This window comes from Eimeria necatrix, genomic scaffold, assembly GCF_000499385.1.
Source record: "Eimeria necatrix Houghton genomic scaffold, Enh_scaff56, whole genome shotgun sequence".
NCBI classification, from domain to species: Eukaryota; Apicomplexa; class Conoidasida; order Eucoccidiorida; family Eimeriidae; genus Eimeria; species Eimeria necatrix.
The window spans coordinates 12501-39459 of NW_013654424.1; the positions used below are offsets into that span (position 1 = coordinate 12501).

The following is a 26959-nucleotide window of genomic DNA, read 5'->3' on the forward strand; positions in this document are numbered from 1 at the left end:
CCTAAACCCTAAACCCTAAACCCTAAACCCTAAACCCCCGCGCCTGGCGGCTTTCAGGGGCTCAGAAGTGCTTCTTAGGAAGCGCCTTCGGAGCAGCCCCGGAAGGCCTGGGGTTTTCGGGACTAGGGTTTAGGGTTTAGGGTTTAGGGTTTAGGGTTTGGGGCGGCGGCTTGCGATCAAAGGAGACCACCCTTAGAGGGGCTGCAAGACTGTCCAAGCAGCAGCAGCACAGACAGTGAACAGCCTGCAGCAGCAGCAGCAGCAGCTGCTGCAGCAACAGCAGCAGCAGCTGCAGCAGACACCCCACTGTCAAGCTGCTGGGACTGGAGAAGGGCAGCTCGACCCTAATAGACAGCAGCAGCAGTTACAGCAGCAGCAGCTGCAGCAGCAGCAGCAGCAACGGCTGCTGCTGCAGCAGCAGCAGCAACAATGCCGTACAGCCACCTTCGCTCTCTCGTCTCAAATAATCCCACGAAGCAAAAGACACTGCAGCACCTTGGAGGCTTTCGCAGCAGCAGCCGCAGGTGCAGCAGCAGCAGCAGCAGCAGCAGCAGCAGCAGCTTGCGGGGCAGCGGCCTGGGCCGCGGAAGTGGCCAGGCATGCAGCAGGAGCCGCAGCAGGAATGGCTGCAGCAGCAGCAGCAGCAGCAGCAGCAGGAGCATCCTGATGCGAGCCTCCAGAAAGCGCTGCAGCAGAGCAGCAGCTAAACTTGCTGCTGCTGCTGCTGCTGCTGCCCTCACAACCAGGAGCAGCGGCAGAGGCTGCAGCAGCAGCAGCAGCATTCGGGCGGTGAAAACCATCCGCAGCAGCAGCAACAGCAGCGGCAACAGCAGCAGCAGCAGACACACTGGCCGCCCCCGTGCTGCTGAAAGATCTACCGAGCCTGCTGCTGATGAAGACTCGAGTGCTGCTGCTCGTGCTGCTGTTGCTGCATCTGCTGCTGCTGCTCCTGCTGCTGCCCACAGGGGCAGCAGGCGCAGCAGCAGCAGCAGCAGCAGGAGCAGCAGAGGCAGCAGCAGCAGCAGCAGCATGCGACAGCTACGAAGGCCGCCGCTTCAAAAGAGACGCCGCGGGGGCCCTCCTGCTGCAGCAGAAATGCGCCATGCTGCTGCTGCTGCTGCTAAGGGCAGGTCTCCCGCTGCTGCTGATTCTGCTGCTGCTGCTGCTGCTGCAGCAGCAAAAGATGCTACAGGCAGCTGTGGATCTTCATGCAAACGCGAGAAGAAGCGAGCAGCACGATCTCCAGCAGCTGCTGCAGTTGCTGCACCTGCTGCTGCTGCTGCACCTGTTGCTGCGCCTGCTGCTGCAGCTGCTGCTGCACCTGCTGCAGCTGCTGCAGTTGCTGCCAAGTCTTCGAGTGTATGCACACCTTCGCCAAGAACTAACAGAGGTGCGGCTTCCCCCCGATTTGTGCTCCTGCCTTTCTTTCTGCTGCTGCTGCTGCTGTTGCTGCTGCTGCTGCTGCTGCTGCTGCTGCTGAAGTGTCAGCTGCTGCTGCTGCTGTGCCGCTCCTCAGGGGAGTCCAATGTTCGGACACCGCATCCGCTACAGAAGTAAGTTTCTCTAGCAGCTGCACCAGCTGCAGCAGCAGCAGCAGCAGCAGCAGCAGCAGCAAAGCTTCCCCGTCCTGAGACACCTCCAGCTGGACCTTGTGGGCATCGAGTGGACACCGGATGTTCTCGAGCTGCTGCAGTAAGCAGCTGCTGCTGCACATCCTGCTGCTGCTGCTGGTGCAGCTACGGCTGCTGCTGCTGCTCCCTGTCTTTGGCGCTGCTGCTGCTGCTGCTCTCTGCCTTTGCTGCTGCTCCTGCTGCAGTCCCTTGCGGTGTCACAACTACAGTTGGCCGTCCCTGTGTGTCTAGCAGTCTAGTGCGCCTGCTGCTGCTGCTGCTGCTTGTGCTGCTGCTGCTGCTGCTGCTGCTGCAGGCTAGTGCTGCAGCAGCAGGGCCCCAGCCTCTGCAGCGTTTCTCTTCGCTGCCGGCTGCCCAGCAGCTCTTTGGCTTTGCTGCTGCAGGCGCTGCCCCCCACCCTGCGGGCTCTTAACATATCTGAAAACACGTGGGTCCACAGCAGCAGCAGCAGCAGCAGCAGCAGCTGCTGCTGCTGCTGCTGCTGCAGCAGCAGCAGCAGCGGGGGCGCTTGCGCCTTTGGCAGCTACGGCGCTGCAGCAGCTGCGTCCACGCAGTGTGTGCCTGTCGTTTTTCTTTAACTTTGCAAATGAACATAAATGTAAATAAATTAAATTGATTTAATTTAATTATTTAGTTTAATTTAATTTAATTTAATTTAATTTAATTTAATTTAATTTAATTTAATTATATTTAATTAAATAAATTCGTTGGAAGTCTTTTGCTGCTGCTGTAAGTCCCAGCTGTTTGCCCACAAGGGAAAGCCCGCGCAGCAGCAATTTGTGCATTTGAGTATTTATTTACATTTATTTATTTATTTATTTATTTATTTATTTATTTATTTAACTTTTATTTTATATTATTATATTATTTTATTTTAATATTTTATTTTATTATTTTATTTTTATATTTTATATTTGTGAGAGAAGCAGCACAAGCTGCTGGAGTCTTGGGTGGCCTGGAAGTGAAGAACCCACCCTGCTGCTGCTGCTGCTGCTGCTGCTGCTGCTGCTGCTGCTGCTGCTGCTGCTGCTTGTGTGCTGCAGGATAGACCTGGACGCAGTTGCTGCGCTGCTGCTGCTGCTGCGCTGCGGCCGCCTCCGCTGCCTCCGCATGCAAAATGCTTCTCTTTCAGTTGACTGCAGAATTCAAATTGTGGAGGCTTTGGAAGCAGCAGCTTGCAGGTCTTCTCTCGTCTGGTTCGAAGGTGCTGCTGCTGCTGCTGCTGCTGCTGCTGCTGCTGGTTTTGCTGTTGCTGCTGCTGGTTTTGCTGCTGATGGTGCTGCTGCTGCTGCTGGTTTTGCCGCTGATGGTGCTGCTGCGCTGCTGCTGCTGGTTTTGCTGCTGATGGTGGTGCTGCTGCTGCTGGTTTTGCTGCTGATGGTGCTGCTGCTGCTGCTGGTTTTGCTGCTGATGGTGCTGCTGCTGCTGCTGGTTATGCTGTTGATGCTGCTGCTGTTGCTGCTTCTGGTTATGCTGCTGATGCTGCTGTTGCTGCTGCTGGTGATGATGGAGCAGCTGCTGCTGGTTATGCTGCTGCTGCCGATGGTGGCCTTTATGGTGCTGCTGCTGCTGCTGGCGCCGCTGCTGCTGGTGATAATGCTGCTGCCGATTGCGCTCTGGCCTGAGGTTTTGCTGCTGCTGCTGGTGACGCTACTGCTGCTGATGGTGCACGTGCTGCTGCTGCTGCTGCTGCTGCTGGCCCTGTAGCCGCCTCCCCACGCTCGAACTTGCTGCTGCTGCCGCCGCTGCTGCTGCTGCTGCTGCTGCTGCTGCTGCTGCTGCTGCTGCAGGCTTTGACTTGGCAATGCACTCCTCTATTCCTCCCGCGTGCTTCATGGCTGTTAAGCCGCAGCAAATTCCCTGCAGCAGCGCCTCAGCAGGCCTCAGGGGCCCCGCACATTTGCTGTCGCCCTCGAAAAGCAGAGCAGCAGCAGCAGCAGCAGCAGCAGCAAGACACGAAGCAGTCCAAAGGTAACTCAAGCTGTGCATACTGCTGCTGCTGCTGTGCACAAACAGCAGCAAAAAAGTCTCCGTACAGGTGCTGCTGCTGCCGCTGCTGCTGCTGCTGCTCTTGCTGCTGCTGCCCTTTCATGCTGCTGCTGCTGCTGCTCTTATTGCTGCTGCTGCTGCTTTTGCTGCATATGGCCAAGTCGTACGTTTGCCCTACACAACTTTACCTCCACAGCTGCTGCCCTTTCATGCTGCTGCTGCTGCTGCTCTTATTGCTGCTGCTGCTGCTTTTGCTGCATATGGCCAAGTCGTACGTTTGCCCTACACAACTTTACCTCCACCGCACGATCTCTGTCTGCGTCGCCCTTGCTGCTGCTGCTGCTGCTGCTGCTGCTGCTGCTGCTGCTGCTGCTGCTGCTTTGCTGCAGCGGCGCTCCCTCCACCACCCGCAATTATTGCTTCTTAAGGTATTTGCGGCTTAGGGCTCTTGCTGCTTCTCTTGTGGGGCGGAGAGTCAGGGCCTGGTGGAAGCCCACGACGGATGTCATGAAAACGGACTTCGGCGGCAGGTTTGCTGCTGCTGCTGCTGCTGCTGCTGCTGCTGCTGCTGCTGCTGCTGCTGCTGAAGTTGCAGTTGCTGGGCCGCTGTGCATCGCCGAACAAAGGTAGTCTGTGTCTAGCAGTCTTCTGTCCTCGTTGCTGCTGCTGCTGCTGCTAAAACTGCACTTGCTACCACCTCCTGCTGCTGCTGCAGCCCTCTGCTGCTGCTGCTGCTGCTGCTGCTGCTGCTGCTGAAGTTGCAGTTGTTGGGCCGCTGTGCATCGCCGAACAAAGGTACTCTGTGTCTAGCAGTCTTCTGTCCTCGTTGCTGCTGCTGCTGCTGCTAAAACTGCACTTGCTACCACCTCCTGCTGCTGCTGCAGCCCTCTGCTGCTCCTGCTGCTGCTGCTGCTGCTGCTGCTGCTGCTGCTGCAGGTTTTGGCCGTGCCTCGTGCTGCATCAAGACCCCTCTTCTCTCGTGCTGCGCGTCCTCTACGACAACGGCGAAGAGGACTTTTTGCATTTGGCCGCTCTGCAGCCAATGCACCCTTTTGCCTACGGGGGGGGCTGGGCGCAGCAGCAGCAGCAGCAGCAGCAGCAGGAACAGCAGCAGCAGCAGCAACAGGAACAGCAGCAGCAGCAGCAGGACAGCACGGAGAGCCTGCCAGCAGTGAGGGAGAAGGAAAAAGCGCCTAGACAAACCCCTGCAATGAAAGCGAAGACAGCTCTCAAACGGCGGCAGCAGCAGCAGCAGCAGCAGCAGCAGCAGCAGCAGCAGCAGCAACAGCAACAGGATGCGGCTGGCGGCAGCAGCAGCAAAAGCGCATCTGCTGCAGCAAACAAGACAGACTCAGGGGCCCCGCGGAGAAGCCTGCGAGGAGTGCCAGCAGTGAAAGTGGATTTTAGAGAGACAGAGTCTGACAGCGAGCAGCAGCAGCAGCAGCAGCAGCAGCAGCAGCAGCAGCGGCAGCAGCAGACTCAGCTAAGCAAGACAAGTCGGCGCCTCTCAGAGGAATCAAAGGCTTCCTCTGCGGAGTCTGGCTCGGCAGAAGGAGCAGCAGCAGCAGCAGCAGCAGCTGGAGCAGCAGCAAGGCGCAGCAGCAGCTGCTGCTGCCGCTGCGGCAACCCCAGCTCCCCCGGGTACTCGGAGGGCCTCCCGCTGCAGCAGCAGCAAATAGAAGCAGCAGCAGCAGCACAGCCTTCGATTTTTGAAAGGCGTTTTCGCTCCTTCGTGCCGGTGAACATTTCCCGCAGCAGCAGCAGCAGCAGCAGCAGCGGCAGCAGCAACAGCAGCAGCAGGGGACACCGCCAGCGCCCCCCCGCCTCCAGCTCAGCAGCAGCAGCAGCAGCAGCAGCAGCAGCAGCAGGACTCGAAGCTGTCCCCATTCCCCTAGAGATTGCAGGCAATGTGCTGCTGCCAGGAGAGCTTTGTGAATACAGAGACCCAGAAGAGCACAAGGGCACTGACCCTAGTGACTACGTCGGTGGGCTAGGGTTTAGGGTTTAGGGTTTAGGGTTTAGGGTTTAGGGTTTAGGGTTTAGGGTTTAGGGTTTAGTGGCCCCACACCTTGTTTGGTCTTTTTTCATTTGTCGCGGTGACTTGTGGCTGCGGCTTTTCAGCGAAAGCCAGTTGATGCCTGTGAGCTGCAGCAGCAGCAGCAGCTGCTGCTGCTGCTGCTGCTGCTGCTACTTTTGCTGCTGCTCTTCATATCAATGCTGCTGCAGCTGCCGCAGTTGCTGCTGCCTTCGCTGGCTGTGTGCTGCTCTTCCTTGCGCTGCTGGCGCTGCTGTATCCTCGTCGTCGCTGCTGCTGCTGTTGCTGTACCTGTCCTGCTGCTGCTGCTGCTGCTGCTGCTGCTGCTGTATCTCTACTGCTGCTGCTGCTGCTGCTGCTGCTGCTGCTGCTGCTTGCAGGCATGGTGAAGCGGGTATTCCCAGAAGAGCCCTTATACGAAGTGGCCTGTATTTACAACTGGGGCTTCGAGGTGGGTCTCCAAACTTTATTTATTTTGCTGCTGCTGTTTGCATTTATTTTATTTTATTTTATTTTATTTTATTTTTATTTTATTTATTTTATTTTATTGTTTTTACCCTTAGTAATGCTGATGCATGCAATCTCTTATTTGCGCTCTGCGTACTAAGACTTAGCTGTTTCATCTGGCTGCTGATATTGCTGCTGCTGCTGCTGCTGCTGCTGCTGCTGTTGCTGCTGCTGCTGCTGCTGCTGCTGTTGCTGCTGCTGATGCAGCCTGTGCGCGTCAGCAGCAAAGACGTGAGGCGCTGCGTTGCTGTCCCTGCGGACTCTTGGGCTGCGTGGCAGCTGTCTTTATGTCGAGATGGCGAGGGTAAGATAGGGGTTTAGGGTTTAGGGTTTAGGGTTTAGGGTTTAGGGTTTAGGGTTTAGGGTTTAGGGTTTAGCTTTTGTCGTTCTTCTTGGGGCTGGAAAGCAGCCGCTTTTCCCTCTTCTTTGTTTCATTACTTTTATTTATTATCTTTTTATTCTTTTATTATTTATTTATTTATTTTTATTTTTATTTATTTTTATTTAATTTTTTTATTTCTTTTACCTTTTTCTTCGCTGTCTTTTACCAGACTGCGTTGGCTAGCTAAGTGCTGAAGCAGACAAGAGGACTTTATTCATTTATTTATCTATTTATTTATTTATTTTTTTATTTATTTATTTTAATTAATTAATTAACTAATTAATTAATTTTATTTTGTTTTATTTGTTTACTTTGATGGCAGCCAGCAGAGCAATTTGTGCATCCGCTGCTTGTTTAGCTGCAGCAAGCAGCCTCAGTGCTGCATTGCTGCAGCAGCAGCTGCAGCAGCGCAGCAGCTTCCTTTCGGTTTACTGCAGCAGCAGCAGCAGCAGCACAGTTGTCTCATTTTAGTTTGTTGCTGCAGCAGCAGCACAGTAGCTCCCTTCTACTTGCTCCTGCAGCAGCAACACAGCTGTCTGCTATTGCAGCAGCAGCAGCCCAGTGCTTTGCAGCTACTGCAGCAGGTTGTGCGCTGCTGCTGCTGCTGCAGCAGCGCCTCTGCCTCCTTTTGCTTCGCAGCAGCAGCAGCAGAAGCTTCATACTTATCTGCTGCTGCAGCGGCTTGTGCGCTGCCGCTGCCGCTGCTGCTGCACAGCAGCAGCGTGCCTCCCGCTCCTTCCCAGCAGCAGCAGCAGCAGCAGCAGCAGCAGCAGCAGGTGTGTCTGCGTTGCTGCGCAGCTGCTGCTCCCCCCTACCCCAACTTCCGCCTTTGCTGCCCCGTGTCTTTGGAAAGGCTGGAGGAGCCGCCGCAGCCGCAGACTCTCTTTGATTTGAAGTTGCTGCCTCCAAGGTGAGTGAAGACTTTGTTTTTGCTGCTTGCTGCTTCTCACTGCTGCTGCTGCTGCTGCTGCTGCTGCTGCTGCTTGTTTTTCCCGCAGCAAATTCGCCACTGTCTTCCTCGAAAGACAAGAGAAGGCGCTGCAGCGGCTGCTGCAGTGCCCCCCCCAGCCTGGGCTGTACGTACACCCGAAGGCGCCCCACAGCAGCAGCAGCAGCAGCAGCAGCAGCGAGGACGACCGCAGCAGCAGCAAACGCACTCGCAGCAGCAGCAGCAGCAGCAGCGGCAGCAAGTGGCAGCGGCGGTTGGTGTCTCTAGCTGTGCATCCTCGGCTGCAGCTTCTGGGAGGAGTTCGGTTTTATATGCTGCTGCAGCGGCGCGAGCTGGTGCTGCGGCTGCTGCTGCTGCAGGAGGAGGCTGCGGTGCTGCGGCAGCAGCAGCAGCAGCAGCAGCAACTGAGCGCAGAGTGCCGGGTGCTGCGGGAGCAGCAGCAGCAGCAGGAGCAAAAGCTGCGCGAGGCCGAGGCGCAGCTAACTTGCCTTCTTTGTGCTGACAGACAAAGAGAAGTGCTGCTGCTGCCTTGCTGCCACTTCTACTTTTGTCTTTGCTGCAGCAGCAGCTTAGTTCACTGCCCCTTGTGCCGCGGCGCAGTGGCTCAAAGGGTGGTGGTCCGCATGGAGGGCAGCAGCAGCAGCAGCAGCAGCAGCAACAGCAGCAGCAGCAACAGCAGCAGCAGCAGCAGCAGCAGCTCGAACAGCAGCAGCAGCAGCTCCAGCAGCAGCAGCGGCAGCAGCAGCAGCAGCACAAACAACCAAAGAAGCCACAAAGACACTTGAAGGAAAGTCAAAGAAATTCACCTGGAGCTCCGGATACACCTCAAGACCTCAGCGTACACCCCAGCAGGTGTACAGACACCGCAGAACAAGCTGCTGCCGCGCATGCATACACCCGAAAACATCGCTTCTAAATATAAATATAAATATACAAATAAACATAATTTAAAATTCAATGTAAACAACAAAAAAAAGAAAAGATGGACAGCCTCTGCCCCTCAGCGGATGCCTAAATGCGCTGCTCCGTGTTCGCCGTAGTCTGCAGTGTATGTACACCGCAGCAGCAGCAGCAGCAGCAGCAGCAGGCTCAGTCCCGCAGAGCTTCTTTCTCTGAATGCACTCCCCATAAACCCTAGAGCAGCCGCCAACAGCTGCAGCACAGCTCAGGGAAGGGTGCAGCAAACGATCTTACAATAGCAGCAGCAGCAGCAGCAGCAGCAGCAGCAGCTGTGGTTGCGCTTGCAGCCGCTGCTGCTACTGCTGCTACACAAGGTGCTGCAGCAGCAACTGCTGCTGCTGCGATGCACTCTTTAGCCCCGTGATGCTGCGCGTGCACTGCATGCAGCAGCAGCAGCAACAGCAGTAGCAGCAGCAAAAGCAGCAGCAGCAACAGCAGCAGCAGCAGCAAAAGAGGAATTTCATTTACTAATAGATGAATTTCAAAAATTGCAAATGTCACTCCTTGGGCCTGTCGGTTTGGTGCTGCCTTCTTTCCTGTGCTTTGGAAGCCGCTCGCTAGTTTTCTGTCTTTTGTTGCTGCTGCTGCTGCTGCTGCTGCTGCTGCTGCTGCTGCTGTTTCGGTTGGTGCTGCCTCGTAGGTTGGTTGCTGCTGCGCTGCTACCCAAACATTTTTAGCAAGTCCTCACGCGCCTTCAGAGCTTCGTATACCTCGCGCTGCAGCAGCAGCAGCAGCAACAGCAGCAGCAGCAGCAGCTGCTGCTGCTGCTGCTGTTGCAGCAGCAGCAGCAGCAACAGCAGCAGCAGCAGCAGCAGCAGCAGCAGCAGCAGCAGCAGCAAGCCCTGAAGTGCGTCTACTTATCTTGCTGCGTCTGCTTGCGAAGAGCTGCTGCTGCTGCTTCCCAAACGCTTCGAAGTTGCTGCTGCTCTCTGCGCCTTAGCTGCTGAAACTTCAGACACCGTCGGACTTCACCAAGCTGCTGCTGCTGCTGATGCAGGGGCAGCAGCAAACAGCAGCAGCAGCAACTATTGCTGCTGCTGCTATTGACTTCGGGAGCAGCAACAGGCAGCGGCAGTAGCAAATACCGGCAGCAGCAACTATTGCTGCTGCTGCTGCTATTGCCTTCTGCAGCAGCAGCAGGCAGCGGCAGCAAACAGCAGCAGCAGCGATAGCAAGCGGTAGCAGCAATCCACGACAGCAAGCAGCAGCAGCAGGCATCAGGTGCAGCAGCAGCACGCAGCTGCTCTTGCTGCCTGCTTCTGCTGTTGGTCTTAGGAATAGTTTGGCGCTGCAGCTGCTGCTGCTGCAGCTGTTGCTGCTGCTGCTCCTGTTGCTGCTGCTGCTGCTGTTGCTGGTCATCATGTTCCTGCTGGTGTGCTGCAGCTGCTGCGGGAGTTAGCTGCTGCCGCTTTTATGCTGCTGCTGCTGCTGGCACTCCTGCACCTGCAGCCGCCTCACTAGCTGCTGCTGCTGCTGCTCTTGCTGCAGCTTCTGCCCCTACTTTGTCTCTGCTGCTGCACGAGCAGCAGCAGCAGCACGAGCAGCAGCAGCAGCAAAGTCAATACCAGTCCTCTGTGGCTGCTGCTCCATGAATTCTTAAAGAGCCCCTTAGCAGCAGCAAAGCAGCAGCCTCCAAAGGCTGCTAAAACTTATAAATTAATTTTATTTTAATATTTATAATTTCAAAAGAAATTATTTATTTTAAATAATTATTTTAATTATTTAATTTCACTTTTGAATGGTAAAATTTACGGCCCACAGCGAGGCACCCTCAGGCCTCCTGCGGGCCATTTGGCCACCTAAACCCTAAACCCTAAACCCTAAACCCTAAACCCTAAACCCTAAACCCTAAACCCTAGAGTTGCATGCGTATCTTATTGCTTGGAGTAAAGAGGGTTAGGATTTGCGCCTTTGCTTAAGTTGCTGCTCAAAACAGATGCTTCCGCAGCAAACCGCTAAACCCTAAACCCTAAGAACCTAAACCCTAAACCCTAAACCCTAAACCCTAAACCCTAAACCCTAAACCCTTAGACTCTGAGCCCGCGCAGGGGCTTGGGCGTGGCTCTCAACTTGAAGCGCATTCACTAAAAATCCCTTCGCTAGTTTTGCAAAAAGCTAAACGACAAGCATAAGCACACGAAGAAGCATTGCTGCTGCTGCTGCTGCTGCTGCTGCTGCTGCTGCTGCATGAATGGCTGTACAAGACCTTCAGCTGCACGCAGCGTAGAACTCGCCGTTCGCTGCAGCTGTTGCTGCTGCTGCTGCTGCTGCTGCTGCTGCTGCTGCAGCTGTTGCTGCTAATGCAGCAGCAAAGCGTTCCCTAGCAGTGCCAAGTGCACCAGCATTCCAATAACGATCTGCAGCAGCAGCAGCAGCAGCAGCGCCACCTGCTGTAGCGGCCGCAGCAGCCCTCACTGCAGCACCTCCTGGAGCATCCACTGCAGCACCTGCTGCAGCAGCACTTGCTGCAGCAGCATCTGCTGCAGCAGCATCTGCTGCAGCAGCACCTGCTGCAGCAGCACCTGCATTGCCGCAGCAACTGCCCCAGCAGCAGCTGCTGCGGCAGCACGAGCTACAGCGGCAACTGCTGCAGCGGCGCCTGCCACGGCAGCTGCTGCTACAGCAGCAGCAGCAGCAGCTGCAGCAGCAGCAGCAGCAGCAGCAGCAGCCTCATTGTCCCTGCCAGGCATAAGCATCTGACTGCTGCGTGCAAAGGGCATCTGAATAAAGATAAACAAATTCTGCTGCTTCTCGAAAGTCTACAGACCTGTAGGCGATTGCCACCCCACAGTCGCGACACTTCAGCCTGTACATACACCCCACGCGCTGCTGCTGCTGCTGCTGCTGCTGCTGCTGCTGCGGAACCGCGTAGGCGGAGCAGCAGCAGCTAAGCAAGGCAAGACTGCAGCTCAAGGAAGGGGGCTCTAGCTTCTACGGAAAAAGCAGCAGCAACGGTAAAACAAGCAACAGCAACAGCAGCAGCAGCAGCAGCAGCAGCAGCAGCAGATTATTGAGCAGCAGCAACTGCAGCAAGCACTTCTCACTGGTACTGAACTTCGAGGCCAGTTGGCCGCCGCAGAATTATCCGCTTGCTGGGCACCACATACAACTTGTGGAAGATCTCACCCGCCTGCAGCAGCAGCAGCAACAGCAGCAGCAGCAGCAGCAGGATGATGTCGCCACCAACAACAGCAGCAGCAACAGCAGCAGCAGCAGCAGGATGACGCCGCCAGCAACAGCAGCAGCACCAGCAAAAGCAGCAACGGGAGCAGCAGCAGTAGCAGTGTTTTAGTGCAGCTCTGCATTCATGTGGCTTTGCTGCTGCAGATGCCTCAAAAAATTGCCAAAAGCCAGCTGCTGCTGCTGCTGCAGCTGCTGCTGCTGCTGCTGCTGCTGCAGCTGCTGCAGCGCGACGGGCACTTCGGGTGTCTGCGCACCTCCCGCGGGCTGCAGCGGCGCTGGCGGGGCGGCTCTTAGAGGCGTTTGCAGCAAAAAAAGGAAATAAATGAATTAAATAAAACAAAATAAATAAAAAAATTAAAATTAAATTAAAATAAATTAAAATTAAATCGAAATGAATCGAATTACGCGCAAAACAAACGACGAGTCCGTCTCTCTCCGCGGCATTTCCTCCAACCCCACTTCCGCCACAAAGGCGTTTGCGCCGCAGCAGCTGCAGTAAAAAGTCTGCAGCTTTTTTTCTCCAACTTTTTGAAATTGACTGTCTTCAGAGCTGTAGTTCAAGAACTTCACAAGCAGCAGAAGCAGAAGCAGCAGCCACTGCAGCAGCAGCAGCAGCAGCAGCAGCGGCAGCAGCAGCGGCAGCAGCAGCGAAGCAGCAGCAGGCGCTACAGCAGCAGCAGCAGCAGCAGCAGCAGCAGCAGCGCAGCAGCAGAGGTTGTGCGTGCACCTCAGAACACAAACGGCTGGCTCTTTGGCCAGCAGCAGCAGCAGCAGCAGCAGCAGCATCAGCAGCAGCAGCAGCAGCAGCAGCAGCAACAGCAGCAAGAGTGGGCCCATTTAAATGTAATTTAATATTAAAAGCAAAAGGCCGCAAGTCAATTCTCAGGGCAGTTTGGGGTGTACATACACTGCAAGACATCAGCCAGCTGCAGCGCAGCAGCAGCAGCAGCTCCAAACCAGCAGCAGCAGCAGCAGCAGCAGCAGCAGCAGATTTGAAGAAGCAAATCAAATCACATTAAAAAGCAATTAAATAAATAATTAAAAGAATAAAATAAATAAAAGAAAACTCACTCTGTAGCGCCGCAAATGCCCCACATCTCTTAAGGCTTGCTGCTCATCTAAATTGCGTCTTCGGATGTCTGCGAGGGTCAGCCCCCGCTGCTGCTGCTGCTGCTGCTGCTGCTGCTGCTGCTGGCGAGCGTAGGGAGAGGGCACAAAGGGGGAGCCCCGCGAAGCTCCTGCTGCTGCTGCTGCTGCTGCTGCTGCTGCCACTTCAGGGGTTATCGGGGTGTTGGGGGTGAACCCCACAGCAGTGCTTTCTCTGTCTGTTGAAGGAGTATCCATTTTCGCCTAGACTTGCTGCTGCTGCTGCTGCTGCAGCAGCAGCAGCAGCAGCAGTGGCCGACGCGGTAGAAGCAGCGGCAGCAGCAGCAGCGCCTGCTGCTGACGCAGGCCTCCTGGCTGCAGCAGCAGCAGCTGCTGCTGCTGCTGCAGGTGACCGCAGCTGTAGCCCCACTAGTTATGGCCGTTGCTGCTGGCGCTGCTGGCTTCGCCGCTGCCGCTGCCTCTGCTGCTGCTGCTGCTGCTGCTGCTGCTGCTTCTGCCCGTGTCGCTGCGTCTGCTGCTGCTGCAGCTGCTGCTGCTGCAGTTGCATGTGGAAGGACTCTGGCTCTTCTCTGTGTTTGACTTTCGTGAGAATTTGGAGGTCACCAGCTGCAGCGGGCGGCGGCGGGGCCGCCGCGGAGGAGTTGGCAGCAAAAAGGAGTTATAAGAGAGCAAAAGCTGCTTTAGAAGCAGCAATTAATTGTTTAAGAAGCAGCAAAAGAGCAAAGAGCGGAAAAGCTGCAGCGGAGGCGCAGCAGGAGCTGCAGCAGCAGCCCCGGCGCGCAGCAGCGGCCCTCCGCCACCGCCGCTGCTGCTGCTGCTGCTGCTGCTGCTGCATGCTGCTGTCTTGCGCGCTGCTGTCGGGGTTTTTTTGCACTTGAATGCTCGCATTTGCTGAAGTTTTTGAATTGCGAAGAGTTGGCAGCAGTTTGGAGAAGAAGAGCAGCAAAATGAGCGCCGCCGCGGAGCCGCCGCAGATCCAAGACTCCGACGGGGTGTCTGTACACCCCGACGCCCTGGGCCTCCCCGAGTGGACTTGGCCTTATTTTCGAGCTGAAGGTCCTTATTTGTACATTCCGTTGCCAGCTGAGGACCCGGAGCACGGGCGGACTCGCGTTTCGGACGCAGCAGCAGCAGCAGCAGCAGCAGCAGCAGCAGCAGCAGCAGCGGGCGACGCGGCGCGCTCGGGCGCGACGGGCGGCTCCCCCGCAGGGCTGGGCCCGCTGCTGCGGCCGTGCGCGTCCGCGGAGTCCACCGCCGCAGCAGCAGCCAGCAGCAGCAGCAGCAGCAGCAGCAAGTGCCGGCACCTGCTGCACGACCTGCTGCTGCAGCGGGGCGGCGTGGAGCTGCTGCTGCAGTTCGTGTCTGCATGCAAGCAGCACCTGCTGGTGGTCTGCACCGCAGGCCCCGCCCTCTGCGGCCACAGGGGGGTAGTCCATGGGGGCTTTACTGCAGCACTAGCTGACAACTCTTTGGGGCTTTTGAGTCATTTGCTGCTGCCAAAAGCAGCAACAAAAGCCCTTTTTGTGAAGTACTTGAGGCCTTTTGCTGCTGGCAGCACTGTGCTGCTGGATGCATGCGTTGCTGCAGCAAGTCCCTCTGCATGCACCATCCGCGCCACGCTGCTGGGGCCCGCCCCGCCGGCCCTCAAGGGCTGCTTCGCCCCGCAGCAGCAGCAGCAGCCGCTGCAGCAGCAGCCGCCGCTGCAGCAGCAGCAGCAGCAGCAGCAGCAGCAGCAGCAGCAGCAGCAGCTCAGCGGGCTCCACACGCTCCCGCCCAGGGCCGAGGGCCTCTGGGTCATTGCCGTCGTTACTGGCGAAATGGTCGACGTCAGCAAACTCTGGAAAGACGTCCTCTGAGGGTTTAGGGTTTAGGGTTTAGGGTTTAGGGTTTAGGGTTTGGGGTTTGGGGTTTGGGGCCCTCAGGGGCTTTTTCCCCTTTTTATTTCCCCGGGGCTTTCGCTTCCCACCCCGCGACTCGGGTGTACGTACACCCCACGCTTTTATCCAACTGGGGGCCCCCAAAGGGCTGCTGGCTTATGTGGGGGGCCCCTCAGCCACAGCCATTCTGCTTTGCTGCCTCATGCACCCCTTTGTGTTTGCAGCTGCTGCTGCTGCTGCAGCCGCTGCTGCTGCTGCTGCTGCTGCTGCTGCTGCCGGTACGGCGCCGAAAAAGGGAGTTGCGGTTTTTTCGAAACGCAGAACTGTGAAAAGCCAAAGAGTTTCCACGCCCAGACCTCGAGGGTTTAGGGTTTAGGGTTTAGGGTTTAGGGTTTGGACAGTTGGAGGTGAGAGTTGCTTCTGTTGCTAGGGTTTAGGGTTTGGGGCTTATAGGATAAAAACCACTGGCTGCTGAGGCCTCTTTTGCTGCAGAGAAATCTTCGAAGCCTTCAGGCTAAGAAAAGCGTTTAGGGTTTAGGGTTTAGGGTTTACAGCCTGGGAAGGCTAGAAGAACATTGGGGGCCCCTCAGGGGGCCCCCATGTTCTTAGGGGCCCCTGTGGGGTCCCTAGGGGGGCCCCCTCAGGAGCCTCCTCAGGGGGCCCTTAGGGGCCCCTAAAGGGGGCCCCCTTTTGGGGCCCTGGGGGCCCCCTTTTGGGGCCCTGGGGGCCCCCTTTTGGGGCCCTGGGGGCCCCCTTTTGGGGCCCTTGGGGCCCCCTTTTGGGGCCCTTGGGGCCCCCTTTTGGGGCCCCCTTCAGGGGCCCCTAAAGGGGGCCCCCAGGGCCTCTAAAAGGGCCCCCAGGGGGGCCCCCCAAAAGGTTCATTGGGGCCCCCAGTGGGCAGTTGAAGTCCCTGGGGGGCCCCTGGGTCTAAATGGGGGCCCCCTGCAGGACAAGCTGAGTTATTTATTTATATTTAATTTTGTTTTTATGAATTTTTTATTTTATTTTATTTATTTTATTTTATTTTATTTTATTTTTATTTTTCATTTTTATTTTTTAATAAGTGCTATGAGACCCACCGCTGGGTTTCCCGCAGCGCGCAAGACCCACTGCTGCAGCTGCAGCAAACGGCTGTCTCTGAGCAGCAGCAGAGAAACAGAAGCAAAAGCAAACTCTGCTGCTGCTGCTGCTGCTGCTGCTGCTGCTGCAGTCTAGCTGCTGCTCGCGCAGCTGCTGAGAGGCCGCGATTTCCCTCACATTCAGTCTTCAACGCCGCAAACCAGCAGCAACAGCAGCAGCAGCAGCAACAGCAGCAGCAGTATTAGCAGCAGCAGCAGCAACAGCAGCAGCAGTATTAGCACCTCCAACAGCGTCAACAGCAGCACTAGTAGCAGCATCAGCAACAGCACCAACAGCAGCAGCAGCATTATCAGCAGCAACAGCACCAACAGCAGCAGCAGCATTATCAGCAGCAACAGCACCAACAGCAGCAGCAGCATTATCAGCAGCAACAGCACCAACAGCAGCAGCAGCAGCAGCAGCATCAGCAGCAGCAGCAGCAGCAGCAGCAAGCGTACCCTGCGTGTATTATGGTGTACCCCAGCAGCTCGTCAGAGGGGGGCCCCCAGGGGCCCCTGGAGACGAGGCCCACGAGCAGCTCATTATCCTGTGCAGCAAAAGTTAAAAAGCAAAAGTTGAGAAAAGAAAAAAAGAATTTAAATGAAATAAAACAGAAATAGAAATTAAAAGATATTCAAGAAAGAAAAGAAAATGCATTTTGCAGAAAGAAGAAACACCCAGACACTTATCCTCCCAAAAAGGCCTGCTGCAGCCTCAGCAGCAGCAGCAGCAGCAGCAGCAGCAACAGGATTAGCAATAACAGCAGCAGCAGAAGCAGCAGCAGCAGCAACGGCAACGGCACAACGGCAGCAGCAGCATTAGCAGCAGCAGCACTAGAAGGAACAGCAGCAGCATTAACAGCGGCATCAACATCAACAGCAGCATTAGCTGCTGCCGCAGCAGCAGCAGCAGCAGCAGGCGCAGCAGCAGCAGGCACAGCAGCAGCGGGGCTGCCTACCGTTGCTGCAGGAAGGCTGCACTGCAGCAGCTGCTGAACAGGCAAGCAGCAAAGACCATTGGTCACAGCAGCAGCAGCAGCTGTGCTGCTGCTGCGACTCGCAGCAGCAGGCTGCAGCAGCGCAGCAGCAGCGCGGCTCATCTCCTCCTCCCCGTCCTCCATCACCCCCGCCCCTGGACGCAGCTGCTGCTGCTGCCGCGGCTGCTGCTGCTGCTGCTGCTGCTGCTGCTGCTGCTGCTGCACTGCAGCAAGGCGCACCTGCAGCTGCCGCCCCCTCACTTGTGCTGCATTCAGGTCTGTCACGCAGTGTACGTACACCTGAAAGCGGAGGCTTTCTTTTAGCTGCGCAGCAGATCCTGGAGACAGCAGCAGCAAGGGGTCCCCAGGGTTGGCACTTGCTGCTGCTGCTGCTGCTGCTGCTGCTGCTTCTGCTGCTGCTGAGGGGGCCCCTGCTGCTGCTGCAGACTGCGTTGCTAAGGAGGCCAAAGAACAAATGCTGCCTCTCCTTAAACTAAAGGCATCAGCAGTACCCTCTATTGGGGGGCCCCCCCATCTGGGGGGCCCCCCAATAGAGGGGGGCCCCCCAATAGAGGGGGGCCCCCCAATAGAGGGGGGCCCCCCAATAGAGGGGGGCCCCCTGAGAGAGGGGGGCCCCCTCAAAGTGGGGGCCCCCCACTCTTTAGGGGCCCCCTGATGGTCAATTGCTGCTGCGGCGCTGCTGTAGGGGGGCCCCACGGAGGGGCCCCTACTTGCTGCTGCTGCTGCTGCTGCTGCTGCTGCTTCTGCTTCTGCTGCTTCTGATGCTGCTGCAGCGTGAGGCAGTTGTGCAGCTAGTGTGCAAATAGGGTCCTTCAGAGGGGGGGCCCCCCAGGTAAGGCTGGGGGGCCCCTTGCTTGCTGCTGCTTCTCTGGCTTTTGCTGCTGCTGTTCTTTTGTGATGCACTGAAAGCAACTGTGCTGCACTTGCTTCTGCTGCTGCAGCAGGAGCTGCAGCTCTTCCATCTACGGAGAAAACACGCGGCAGCAACAGCAGCAGCAAGCCTCAGCAGCAGCAGCAGCAACACCAATAGCAGCAGCTTGGGCTGCAGCTGTTCTAAGGGGCCCTACGCTATCCAAGGGCCAGCAGCAACAGCAGCAGCAGCAGCAGCAGCAACAGCTGCTGCTGCGGCGGCCATTGGTCGTGCGGTGCCGCTGCGGCTGCCGCCGCTGCTGCTGCTGCTGCTGCTGCTGCTGCTGCTGCTAATGCTGCTTACGGCGGAGGAAGCAAACTTCGCTGGGGGGTGCTGGAGACTCAAAAGAAAGACAAAAAGAAACGGGAGAAAAGCTGCTGCTGCTGCTGCTGCTGCTGCTGCTGCTGGGGAGAAACCAAAGAAGCAAAAAGGAAAAAATGAAATAAATCAATTAAAAAGAAATAAAAAAGAAATAACTTTAAAAGAATTTATAAAGAAAGTAATAATAAATTGAAAGCGATTTAAAAGGAATTTAAAAAGAATTTAAAAAGAATTAAAACGAATTAAAGAGAAAAAAGAAAAGCAGCCAAAGACAAAGGTGAAGGAAATAAAAGAGCAAATGAGCAAAAATGAAAAAAGAAATTAAAAAATTAAAAAAGAAAAAAGGAAAAAAAGAAATAAAATAAAAAAGAGGTTAAAAATAAATAAAGAACTTAAAGAGAAGTAAAGGAAGACAAAAGAAAAAATAAATAAAAATAAAAAAGAAAAAAGAAATGAAGAAGAAAAAGGAAATAAAAAAGGAAAAATAAATTTAAAATAAATTAATAAATAAAAAGGAAAAATAAGAAAGAAATAAAAAAGAAATAAAAATAAAAATAAAAGTAAATGAAAAGCACAAGGAGACTCTGACGGGGTGTACAGACAGATGGAAAAAGACAAGAAGACAAAAATGGCAAAAGGACAAAAGGGCTCCAAAAGGAGCAGCAGCAGCAGCAGCAGCAGCAGCAACCGCAGCAGCAGCAGCAGCAGCAGTATTAGGCATAGCAGCAGCAGCAGCAGCAGTAGCAGCAGCAGCATGGGCAGTAGCAGCAGTGGCAGCATTAGCATCAGCAGCAGCAGCAGCAGAAGCAGCAGAAGCAGCAGAAGCAGGAGCAGCAGCAGAAGCAGAAGCAGCAGCAGCAGAAGCAGCAGCAGCAGAAGACACTCCCCGAGGGTCTCTCTCTGCTTCTATCCACTTCACCCACAAAGCATGCGCAGCAGCAGCAGCAGCAGCAACAGCAACAGCAGCAGCAGGAGCAGCAACAGCCAGATGCGCTTCCTGAGGGGTCTGCTCTGTTTGTTAAGGCTAGGGTTTGTGGCCTAGGGTTTAGGGTTTAGGGTTAAGGGTTTAGGGTTTAAGGCTTGAGCGCTCACTGCAGCACTTGCTGCTGCAGCGAAGCAGCAGACAGCAGCAAACGAAGATAAGACAGCTTTGAGCTGCGGGTTTTCTCGAGAGCGAGCAGCAGCAGCGCAGTCAGCAGGCCTAGAACCCACAGCAGCAGCAGCAGCAGCAGCAGCAGCAGCATGCAAGAAGCAGCAGCAACAGCAGCAGCGGCACGCAAGAAGCAGCAGCAACAGCAGCAGCAGCAGGAAAAACGCAGCAACAGCAGGAACATGCATAAATCAGCAGCAGCAGCAGCACGCAACCAGAAGCAGCAGCAGCATGCAACCAGCGGCAGCAGCAGCAGCAGCAGCAGCAGCAGCAGCAGCAGCAAGTTGCTGCTGCCCCTTCAGTGGACAGACCTTCGTCTCTGCCGCTGCGGTGGATTTCTTTGGCTTCGCCGTCGCCGAGAGAAAGGCAAAAGGCAGCAGAGCCACGGGACCGCTGCAGCAGCAGCAGCAGCAGCAACAGCGGCAGCAGCAGCAGCAGCAGCAGCAGCAGCAGCAGCAGCAGCAGCAGCAGCAGAAGCAGCAGCAGCGTAGGTGGGGCGGAGGCAGCAGCAAAAGCGTCAAGCGCACAAATATAAATATATATATATATATGTATATATATATATATATTAAAAGAAGAAAAAAAGATATTTTGAAAAAGATTAAAAAAATAAAACCCTAAAAGAATATATGCATTAAAGTTTGTGCAGCAGCAAAAGCAGCAGCAGACAAACTTGGGCTAGCTAGGAGCCAGCGCACAAAACGCTGCCGCAGCAGCAGCAGCAGCAGCAGCTGCTGCTGCTGCTGTTGCTGCTGCTGCTGCTGCTGCTGCAGCCAAAGCCCTCGCGAGCATTTTTGTGTCCGCCTTACTCGTGAAAGGGAAAGCCGCTGCTGCTCCTCTTGCTGCTGCTGCAGCTGCTGCTGCACGTTGCTGGGAACTCGTATAATGCCCGCGAACTTCGAAGCCGTGGCCATCCCTCTCTGCTGCTGCTGCTGCTGCTGCTGCTGCTGCTGCTGCTGCTCATACATCCACGGGGGACGAAGTGGAAGCGGCCGGCTGAGGCTGACGCCTGCAGCAGGGCCAAACGCTCAAGGCCTCGGCGTGTTCTTTATGTGGCAGCAGCAGCAGCAGCAGCAGCAGCAGCAGCAACGGCAGGAGCAGGAGTGGCAGCAGCAGCAACGGCAGGAGCAGGAGTGGCAGCAGAAGCAGCGGCAGTTACAGCAGCAGCAAGAGAAGTAGTTTCAGCAGCAGCAGCAACAGCAACAGCAGATGCCTCTTCAGCAGCATAGCCAGAAGGCGCCGCCGATGCAGCAGCAGCAACAGCAACAGCAGCAGCGGCAACAGCAGCAGCAGCAACAGCAGCAGCAGCAGCAGCAACAGCAAAATAAAACGGACACAATTTGTCATCATTGGAGACGGAGAAGAAGCTGCCAATGGGCAGCAGACGGCAGCCAAATCCGCAGTCCAGAACACAGCAAAACTGAACACCTGAGCAGCAGCAGCAGCAGCAGCAGCAGCAGCAGCAGCAGCAGCAGCAGAAGCACTGTCGGCGGAGAGCCATCAGAACCTGCTGCTGCGGCCTCTGCTGCTGTCGAAGAGTTCTCAACTCGCCAGATCAACAGCTCTCGTTGCAGCAGCAGCAGCAGCAGCAGCAGCGTTGGCAGGAGTAGCACTAGCAGCAGCAGCAGTAGCAGCAGTAGCACTAGAAACAGCAGCCTTAGCATCGGCACCAACAGTAACAGCAGCAGCAGCACACGCAGCAACAGCAGCAGCAGCAAAAGCAGCAGCAGCAAGCAGCAGCAGCAAGCAGCAGCAGCTGCAGCAGCAACAGCAGCAACAACAGCAACAGCAGCAGCACCAGCCACAGCGACAGCAGCAACAACAGCAACAGCAGCAGCAGCAGCAGCCACAGCAGCATCAGCAATAGCAGTAGCGGCAGCAGCAGCAGAAGCAGCAGCAGCAGCAGCAGCAACAGCAGCAACAGCAGAGACTGGCCTTCTGGCAAGGAATTGATGAGGGCACAGAGAGCAGCAGAAGAAATAAATCGAACTCCTTGCCAATCTTTGAAGTCGGAAGGCAGCAGCGCCATGATGTGTGGCTGCAGCAGCACAGCAGCAGCAGCAGCAGCAGCAGCAGCAAGCAGCAGCGCCGCAGCAGCAGCAAGCAGCAGAAGCGCAGTAGCAGCTCTTGCAGCAGCACGCCGCGACACACCAGCTGCAGCAGCACCCTAGCACCAAGCAGCGAGGCGCGGGCAACAGCAGCAGCAGCAGCAACAACAGCAGCAGCAGCAGCAGCAGCAACAGCAGCAGCAGCAAATAAGGAAGCTAGGAAGAAGCCGTGGGGTGTACGTACAGTGCAGGGGCCCTCCGGCTGCTCAGCAGCAACCAAGCTGCTGCTGCAGCCGGAAAAGAACAGCAGCAGCACATCTCCTGCTGCTGCGTCTTCCACCAGCCACTGCAGCCCCCGCTGCAGCCACAGCAGCAGCAAACAGACTGTCGCATTCGTTTCACAGCAGCAACAGCAGCAGCAGTAGCAGTAGCAGCAGCAGCAGTAGCAGCAGCAGCAGCAGCTCACCATAATGTTTTCGTGGGTCGGAGGATGAGAAGAGACTGCGTAGTTACGGATAAGGCGGGGTTCAGCATCGCATAGGGTCCTGTATTGGCAGCAGCAGCAGCAGCAGCAGCAGCAGCAGCAGCAGCAGCAGCAGCAACCCTAGCAGCAGCAGCGTGAGCTAAGAGGCTTCTGGCAAGTCTGCTGTTCGTCTTGCTGCTGCGCCCGCTCGATGGAGTGCTTTCTAGAGTTGCTGCTGCCGCTGTTGCTCTTGCTACCATTGTTGCTGCTATCTGTGCTGCTGCTACTGCTGCTGTTGCTTCTGCTGCTGCTGCTGCTGCTGCTGCTGCTGACCGGACTTCTGTGAAGCCAAGATGCTCAGAGGCAATCGAAGCCCAGCGCCGTGCATCTGCTGCAGCTCCCTCTGAGGCAGCACACAAGTGCGCAGCAGCTGCAGCAGCAGCAGCAGTTGTAGCGGCAGCAGCAGTTGCAGCAGCAGCAGCATTTGTAACTGCTGCTGCTGCAGCAGCTGCGGCACGAACAGCTGCAGCAGAAGCCTTAGCTGCCGCACATTGCCAAATGCCGTATCACTCACTGCAGCTACTGCCGGCAGCAACTACAGCAGCAGCAGCAACTGCAACAGCAGCGGTGTTTACAGCAGCATCAGCAGCAGCTGCAGCAGCAGCAGCAGCAGCTGCAGCAGCAGCAGCAGCTGCAGCTGCAGCAGCAGCTTACTAAGCGTGCAGAATGTTCCCTCGTAAAGACAGCCTATGCACAACGCCCTTCTGCGCTGCCCCCGCGGCACTGTGGGGCCCCCTCTGCTGCTGCTGCTGCTGCTGCTGCTGCTTTTGCTGCTTCTGAAGGATGTTTGGAGGCCCCCAGCTGCTGCTGCTCCTGGCAGCAAAGCCCCAGACGCAGCAGACAAATGCGAAGTGCTTGGGGCCCCTGGAGGGGCCCCCAAGCGCGCCTCCAGAGGGGCCCCCATAGGGGCCCCCGTAGGGGCCCCCACAGGGACCCCCACGGGGGCCCCCACAGGGGCCCCCAAAGGAGCCCCCAAAGGGGCCCCCAAAGGGGCCCCCCAAGGGGCCCCCCAAGGGGCCCCCAAAGGGGCCCCCAAAGGGGCCCCCAAGGGGGCCCCCAAAGGGGCCCCCAAGGGGGCCCCCAAGGGGGCCCCCACAGCGGTCCCCAAGGGGGCCCCCACAGGGGCGCCCACAGGGGCCCCCAAAGGGGCCCCCAATGGGGCCCCCAAGGGGGCCCCCAAAGGGGCCCCCAAAGGGGCCCCCAAGGGGGGCCCCAAGAAACAATATCGAGGGGCCCTCTGTGGGGTCTCTTGCTGCTGCGTTGAAGGGAATACTCGCCAATGGTTTTGCGTGGATTGCGGCTGCTGCTGCTGCTGCTGTCCCTGTTGCTGCTGCTGCTGCTGCTGCTGCTGCTGACTGAAGCGTCGCTGCTGCTGTTGCTGCTGCTGAAGCAGCTGGTGTACGTACAGCTGAAAGGGCCCGGGGTGCTGCAGCGGCGCTGCTGGGGCCCCCAGCATCTGTGGTGAGTTTGCTGCTGCAGCAAAGAGAGAGGGCGCCTGGAGTTGCTGCTGTTGCTGCTGCTGCTGTTGCTGCTGCTGCTGTGCTGCAGCTGCCGTCCATTTTGCTGCCACTGCCTCCCAGTCAGTAAAGCTGTTGTGGCCCAGTTGTTGATGTGCCTCTGGTGCCTCTGCTGTTGCTGCTGCGCCTTCAGCTACTGCTGCTCCTTCAGCCGCTGCTGCTGCTGCTGCTGCTGCTGCTGCTGCTGCTGCTGCTGCGCCTGATACTGCTTCCTTGACTTTGTCTTCTCCAAATATGTCGCAGCCGTTAAGGAACTGTGTTGTGCTGATTTGCTGCGGCTTTGCTGTAGGTGCTGCTGCTGCTGCTGCTGCTGTGGTTGTGCGCTGCTGCAGCTGCTGCAGCAAGTGACCAGAGCAGCCATTGGTGATGTCAGATGACCTAAGTTGCTGCTGCTGCTGCTGCTGCTGTTCTGCTGCGGCTGCTGCAGCAGCAGCGCAGTTCGAGGCATTCCACAGAGCCTCTTCGGGTGTTGCTAAACGTTTCCAGCTGCTTTTGCTGCTGCTGCTGCTGCTGCTGCTGCTGCGGTCCCAGCAAAAGTTCTTTGTGCTGTTTTGTGTCCGTGGAGGTCGCGGCTTCCCATTGTGTCCCTCTGCTGCTGCTGCTCCTGCTGCTGCTGCAGCAGCTGCTGCTGCTGCTGCTGCAGTGTTTGACATTTTGGAGCATTTGCCATTTGATAGGGCAGAGGCCTCCTCATCCAAGGGGCCCCATAGGCCAAAATTTGCGCTGCCTCTTTGTGCGTCGCCAGATGGAGGTGCTGCTGCTGCTGCTGCTGCTGCTGCTGCTGCTGCTTTTGCTGCTGTAGGGAAACCCGAAGAAAGACTGGAAGGGAAAAATTCTCCTGCAGCATTTTCTTTAGGGTCATACCAGCAGCTGTTGAGCGCATTGGCGCGGGCAGTTTTCTGTGGCATATGCTGCTGCTGCTGCTGTTGCTGCTGTTGTTGCTGCTGCTGCTGCTGCTGCTGCTGCTGCTGCGGCTGCTGCCGTTTCTCCGCTATCGCTGGTTGCTTTTCAGTCCGTGCCGTGTCCAGTTCTGCTGCAGCCTCTGCAATTCTGCTTTTTAACTTGTGTCTTGCTGCTGCAGTTGCTGCTGCATTTGCTTCTGCAGTTGCTGCTGCAGTTGCTGCTGCAGCTGCTGCTGCAGTTGCTGCTGCTGGCAGCAGCGTCGCTTTGCCAGCTCTGGGGGCCCCCCTTCCTGCAGGCCTACTCTTTCTGTGTGGGGCCCCACAGGGGGGCCCCCAAGTACCATTATTAAAGTTTTTATTTGCTGTTAGGTGTCTAGACACCCTAAAGTCCTCACTTAGCTTTGTTGCCATTCTGCTGTTGTTGCTGCTGCTGCTGCGACTGGTGCTGTTGCTGTTTCTGGCACCGTTGCTGCTGCTTTCGCTGCTGTGGCTGCGTCTACGTCTGCTGCTGCTGCTGCTGCTGCTGCTGCTGCCGCTGCTGCTATGCCATCTTGGGCTGGAGGCAGTCTGATGTGGTACTGGCTCTGTAGCAGCAGCAGCTGGTGCTGCTGCTGCTGCTGCTGCTGACAGCCGCTGCAGCGCAGCAGCTGCTGCACCAGAAGCAGCATCGTTTTGGGACACAGCAAGAGGCATTAGCAAGCCGGGTTCCTGCCGGGTACTGCTGCCGCTGCCGCTGCTGCTGCTGTCTTTGCTGCTGCTGCTCCTGCTGCTGCTGCTCTTGCTGCTACTGCTTCTCTTGCTGCTGTTGCAGTTTCTGCTGCCATTGCTTGAATCAAGACCATGCTTTTCGCACGAGGAGCCACTCCTATGATTAATAGAGTGGCTGCTGCTCCTGCTGCTGCTGCTGCTTCTGCTGCTGCTGTCAATGCTGCTGCATCTGCTGCTGTTGTCCGCAGCTTCCGTGAAGCTTCTGCTGCTGTCGGGCAGCGCTGCAAAGACACAAACCCTCGATGTCTTGAAGCCTTGCTGCTTGAGCAGCAGGAGCTGCAGCAGGAGCTGCAGCAGCAGCCGCAGCAGCAGCCACAGCAGCAGCCACAGCAGCAGCAGCAGTAACAAAGGCAGCAGCAGCACCGACAGCAGCAATGGGAGCAGCAAAAGCAGCAGCAACGTCGGCAATAGAAGCAACGCTGCAGCAGCAGAACGGATGCAGTGGCTGCAGCAAAAAGCCGTCACCGAAGCAGCAAAGCAGCAGCAAAGCAGCAACAAGGCGGCAGCAAGCAGCAGCAAACAGCAGCAAACAGCAGCAGCAGCAGCAGCGCAGAAGCATGACTCTAATTTGTCCTACTTTTAGAGGCAGCTAATCCAGTGTGCATTTTGCTGGGCCCATTCTTTTCCTGTCCTGTGTGCTTCGCGTGCTGCTGCAGTTGCTGCTGCTGCTCCTGCTGCTGCTGCTGCAACTGTTGCTGCTGCTGCTGCTGTTGCTCGTTGGTTTGCGAGTGTTGCAGCTTCTGTTGTTTTGGGTGGCCCCGCCGCTGCTGCAGCAGCCGCTGCAGCGGCAGCTGCTGCTGCTTCTGCAGCAGCTGCTGCTTCTGCGGCCGCTTCAAGGCCTTTTCACTTGTTCCCTGCAGCCGCATTAGAAGCGCCAAGTCTCTATTGGCAGAAGCTGCTGCTGCTGCTGCTGCAGCTGGTGCTGCAGCAGCTGCTGCTCCAGCTGTCGCTGCAGCTGCTGCTGCTGCTGCTGCTGCTGCTGCTGCTGGCCTAGTCCAGCTCCTTCCCTTGGTCTCTGGTGGCACGGCCAACGGATCTGTTCCGTTTGGAGGCTTCAATTTCATAGTTGCTGCTGCTGTCGCTGCTGCAGCAGCAGCAGCAGCTGCTGCTGCTGCTACCTTCTCGCTGCCGTCTCGCCTTCTGCAGAGGCAGAGAGTGCCCCGGCTTCGCTTCAATGCCCCCTCAATGGTTTCTCCTGCAGCAGCAGCAGGGGCGAAAGCAGCAGCAGCAGCAGCGGCGGAAGAAGCAGCAGCAGCAGCAGCCGCTTCTGGTGTCTGCAGCAGCAGCTGTATCTCACTGCATTCTTTCCCCTGCCTGGGAGCCCATAGGGGCCCCTTTCAAGAGCCCCTGGGCCCCTAAAGAAGAATAAAAGACAGCCAAAGGGCCCTTATTTCGTTTATAAGTTTGTTAATTGTCTTTAAAGGCTGCATGCGGCTGCAGCAGCAAGAGGCGGTCCCGTTGGTCCCCCGAGGAAGGTCACCTGCAGTGGCAGCGGGGGTTCTGCGGTGTCTGTACACTCGGAACTGTCCTTAAATGGTTTTATTGATTTAAATTGCAACTCTTTTCGCCATTTAATTCCCCGAAAAGAGTCTTAGGAGGGGAAAAGCCGCAGCGCAGCGCAGCCCAGTGCACACAGTGGGGGCTGACCAGCAGCGCCGTCGGCTGCAGCGGCCCCACATGCTCTGGCTGTGAGCCACTAGGCGCTGCGTCCCGCGAATAAACAATTAATTTACTGTTTTGGATTTAATTTGAATATTTAAAAGCATTTGGAAAAGGAAGAGATGAGGCGGAGGCTGGTTATTGAGCTGCAGCGGCTCGGGGCTCCACCGCTAGCCTGAGCTGCCACAGACACCCACTGCGCAGTTTGCTGCAGCTCAGCAGCAACCTAAAAGCTTTCTTGAACTCCCCATGAGTAGTTTGTTCTTTTCTTAATGTTTGAGACCCAAGTCTGCACGAATTTTCGTGCAGACATGTGGGCTTGCCTTCACCCTAGCCTGCACGGCCTGACTTTGAAGCTCCCCAGAGCTTAGTAGGCTCCCCAACTTTAAGTTAACTGGCTTTAATAATTACTTTTTTCTTTTTCT

At 56.4% G+C, this 26959-nt stretch overlaps 4 protein-coding genes across 4 annotated transcripts; 2 read left to right on the forward strand and 2 right to left on the reverse strand.

Annotated features, from left to right (window-relative positions):
• Positions 1–429: 429 nt before the first annotated feature.
• On the forward strand, positions 430–9625 carry ENH_00063400 (Chromosome III, complete sequence, related; the record flags this gene model as incomplete). Its single annotated transcript, XM_013582090.1, has 14 exons — positions 430–1390; positions 1517–1553; positions 1927–2058; positions 2675–2940; positions 3422–3602; positions 4010–4150; positions 4557–5605; positions 6036–6106; positions 6370–6466; positions 7184–7454; positions 7543–7915; positions 8056–8331; positions 9131–9300; positions 9451–9625. The coding sequence occupies 14 exons, from the start codon at positions 430–432 to the stop codon at positions 9623–9625; spliced, it is 4200 nt and encodes a 1399-aa protein (XP_013437544.1).
• A 927-nt stretch (positions 9626–10552) lies between these two features.
• On the reverse strand, positions 10553–12980 carry ENH_00063410 (hypothetical protein, conserved; the record flags this gene model as incomplete). The annotated part of the gene is made up of 4 exons (XM_013582091.1): positions 10553–10747; positions 10961–11132; positions 11498–11583; positions 12708–12980. The coding sequence occupies 4 exons, from the start codon at positions 12978–12980 to the stop codon at positions 10553–10555; spliced, it is 726 nt and encodes a 241-aa protein (XP_013437545.1).
• A 710-nt stretch (positions 12981–13690) lies between these two features.
• On the forward strand, positions 13691–14599 carry ENH_00063420 (hypothetical protein, conserved; the record flags this gene model as incomplete). Its single annotated transcript, XM_013582092.1, has 1 exon — positions 13691–14599. One exon carries the CDS (start codon positions 13691–13693, stop codon positions 14597–14599), a length of 909 nt encoding a protein of 302 aa, XP_013437546.1.
• A 1825-nt stretch (positions 14600–16424) lies between these two features.
• ENH_00063430 (hypothetical protein, conserved) lies at positions 16425–25939 on the reverse strand (the record flags this gene model as incomplete). The annotated part of the gene is given in 8 exon segments (XM_013582093.1): positions 16425–17441; positions 17446–17698; positions 17967–17996; positions 21410–21523; positions 21632–21709; positions 21962–22031; positions 22343–25096; positions 25453–25939. Coding segments are annotated over 8 exon segments (4803 nt in total).
• Positions 25940–26959: the final 1020 nt, after the last annotated feature.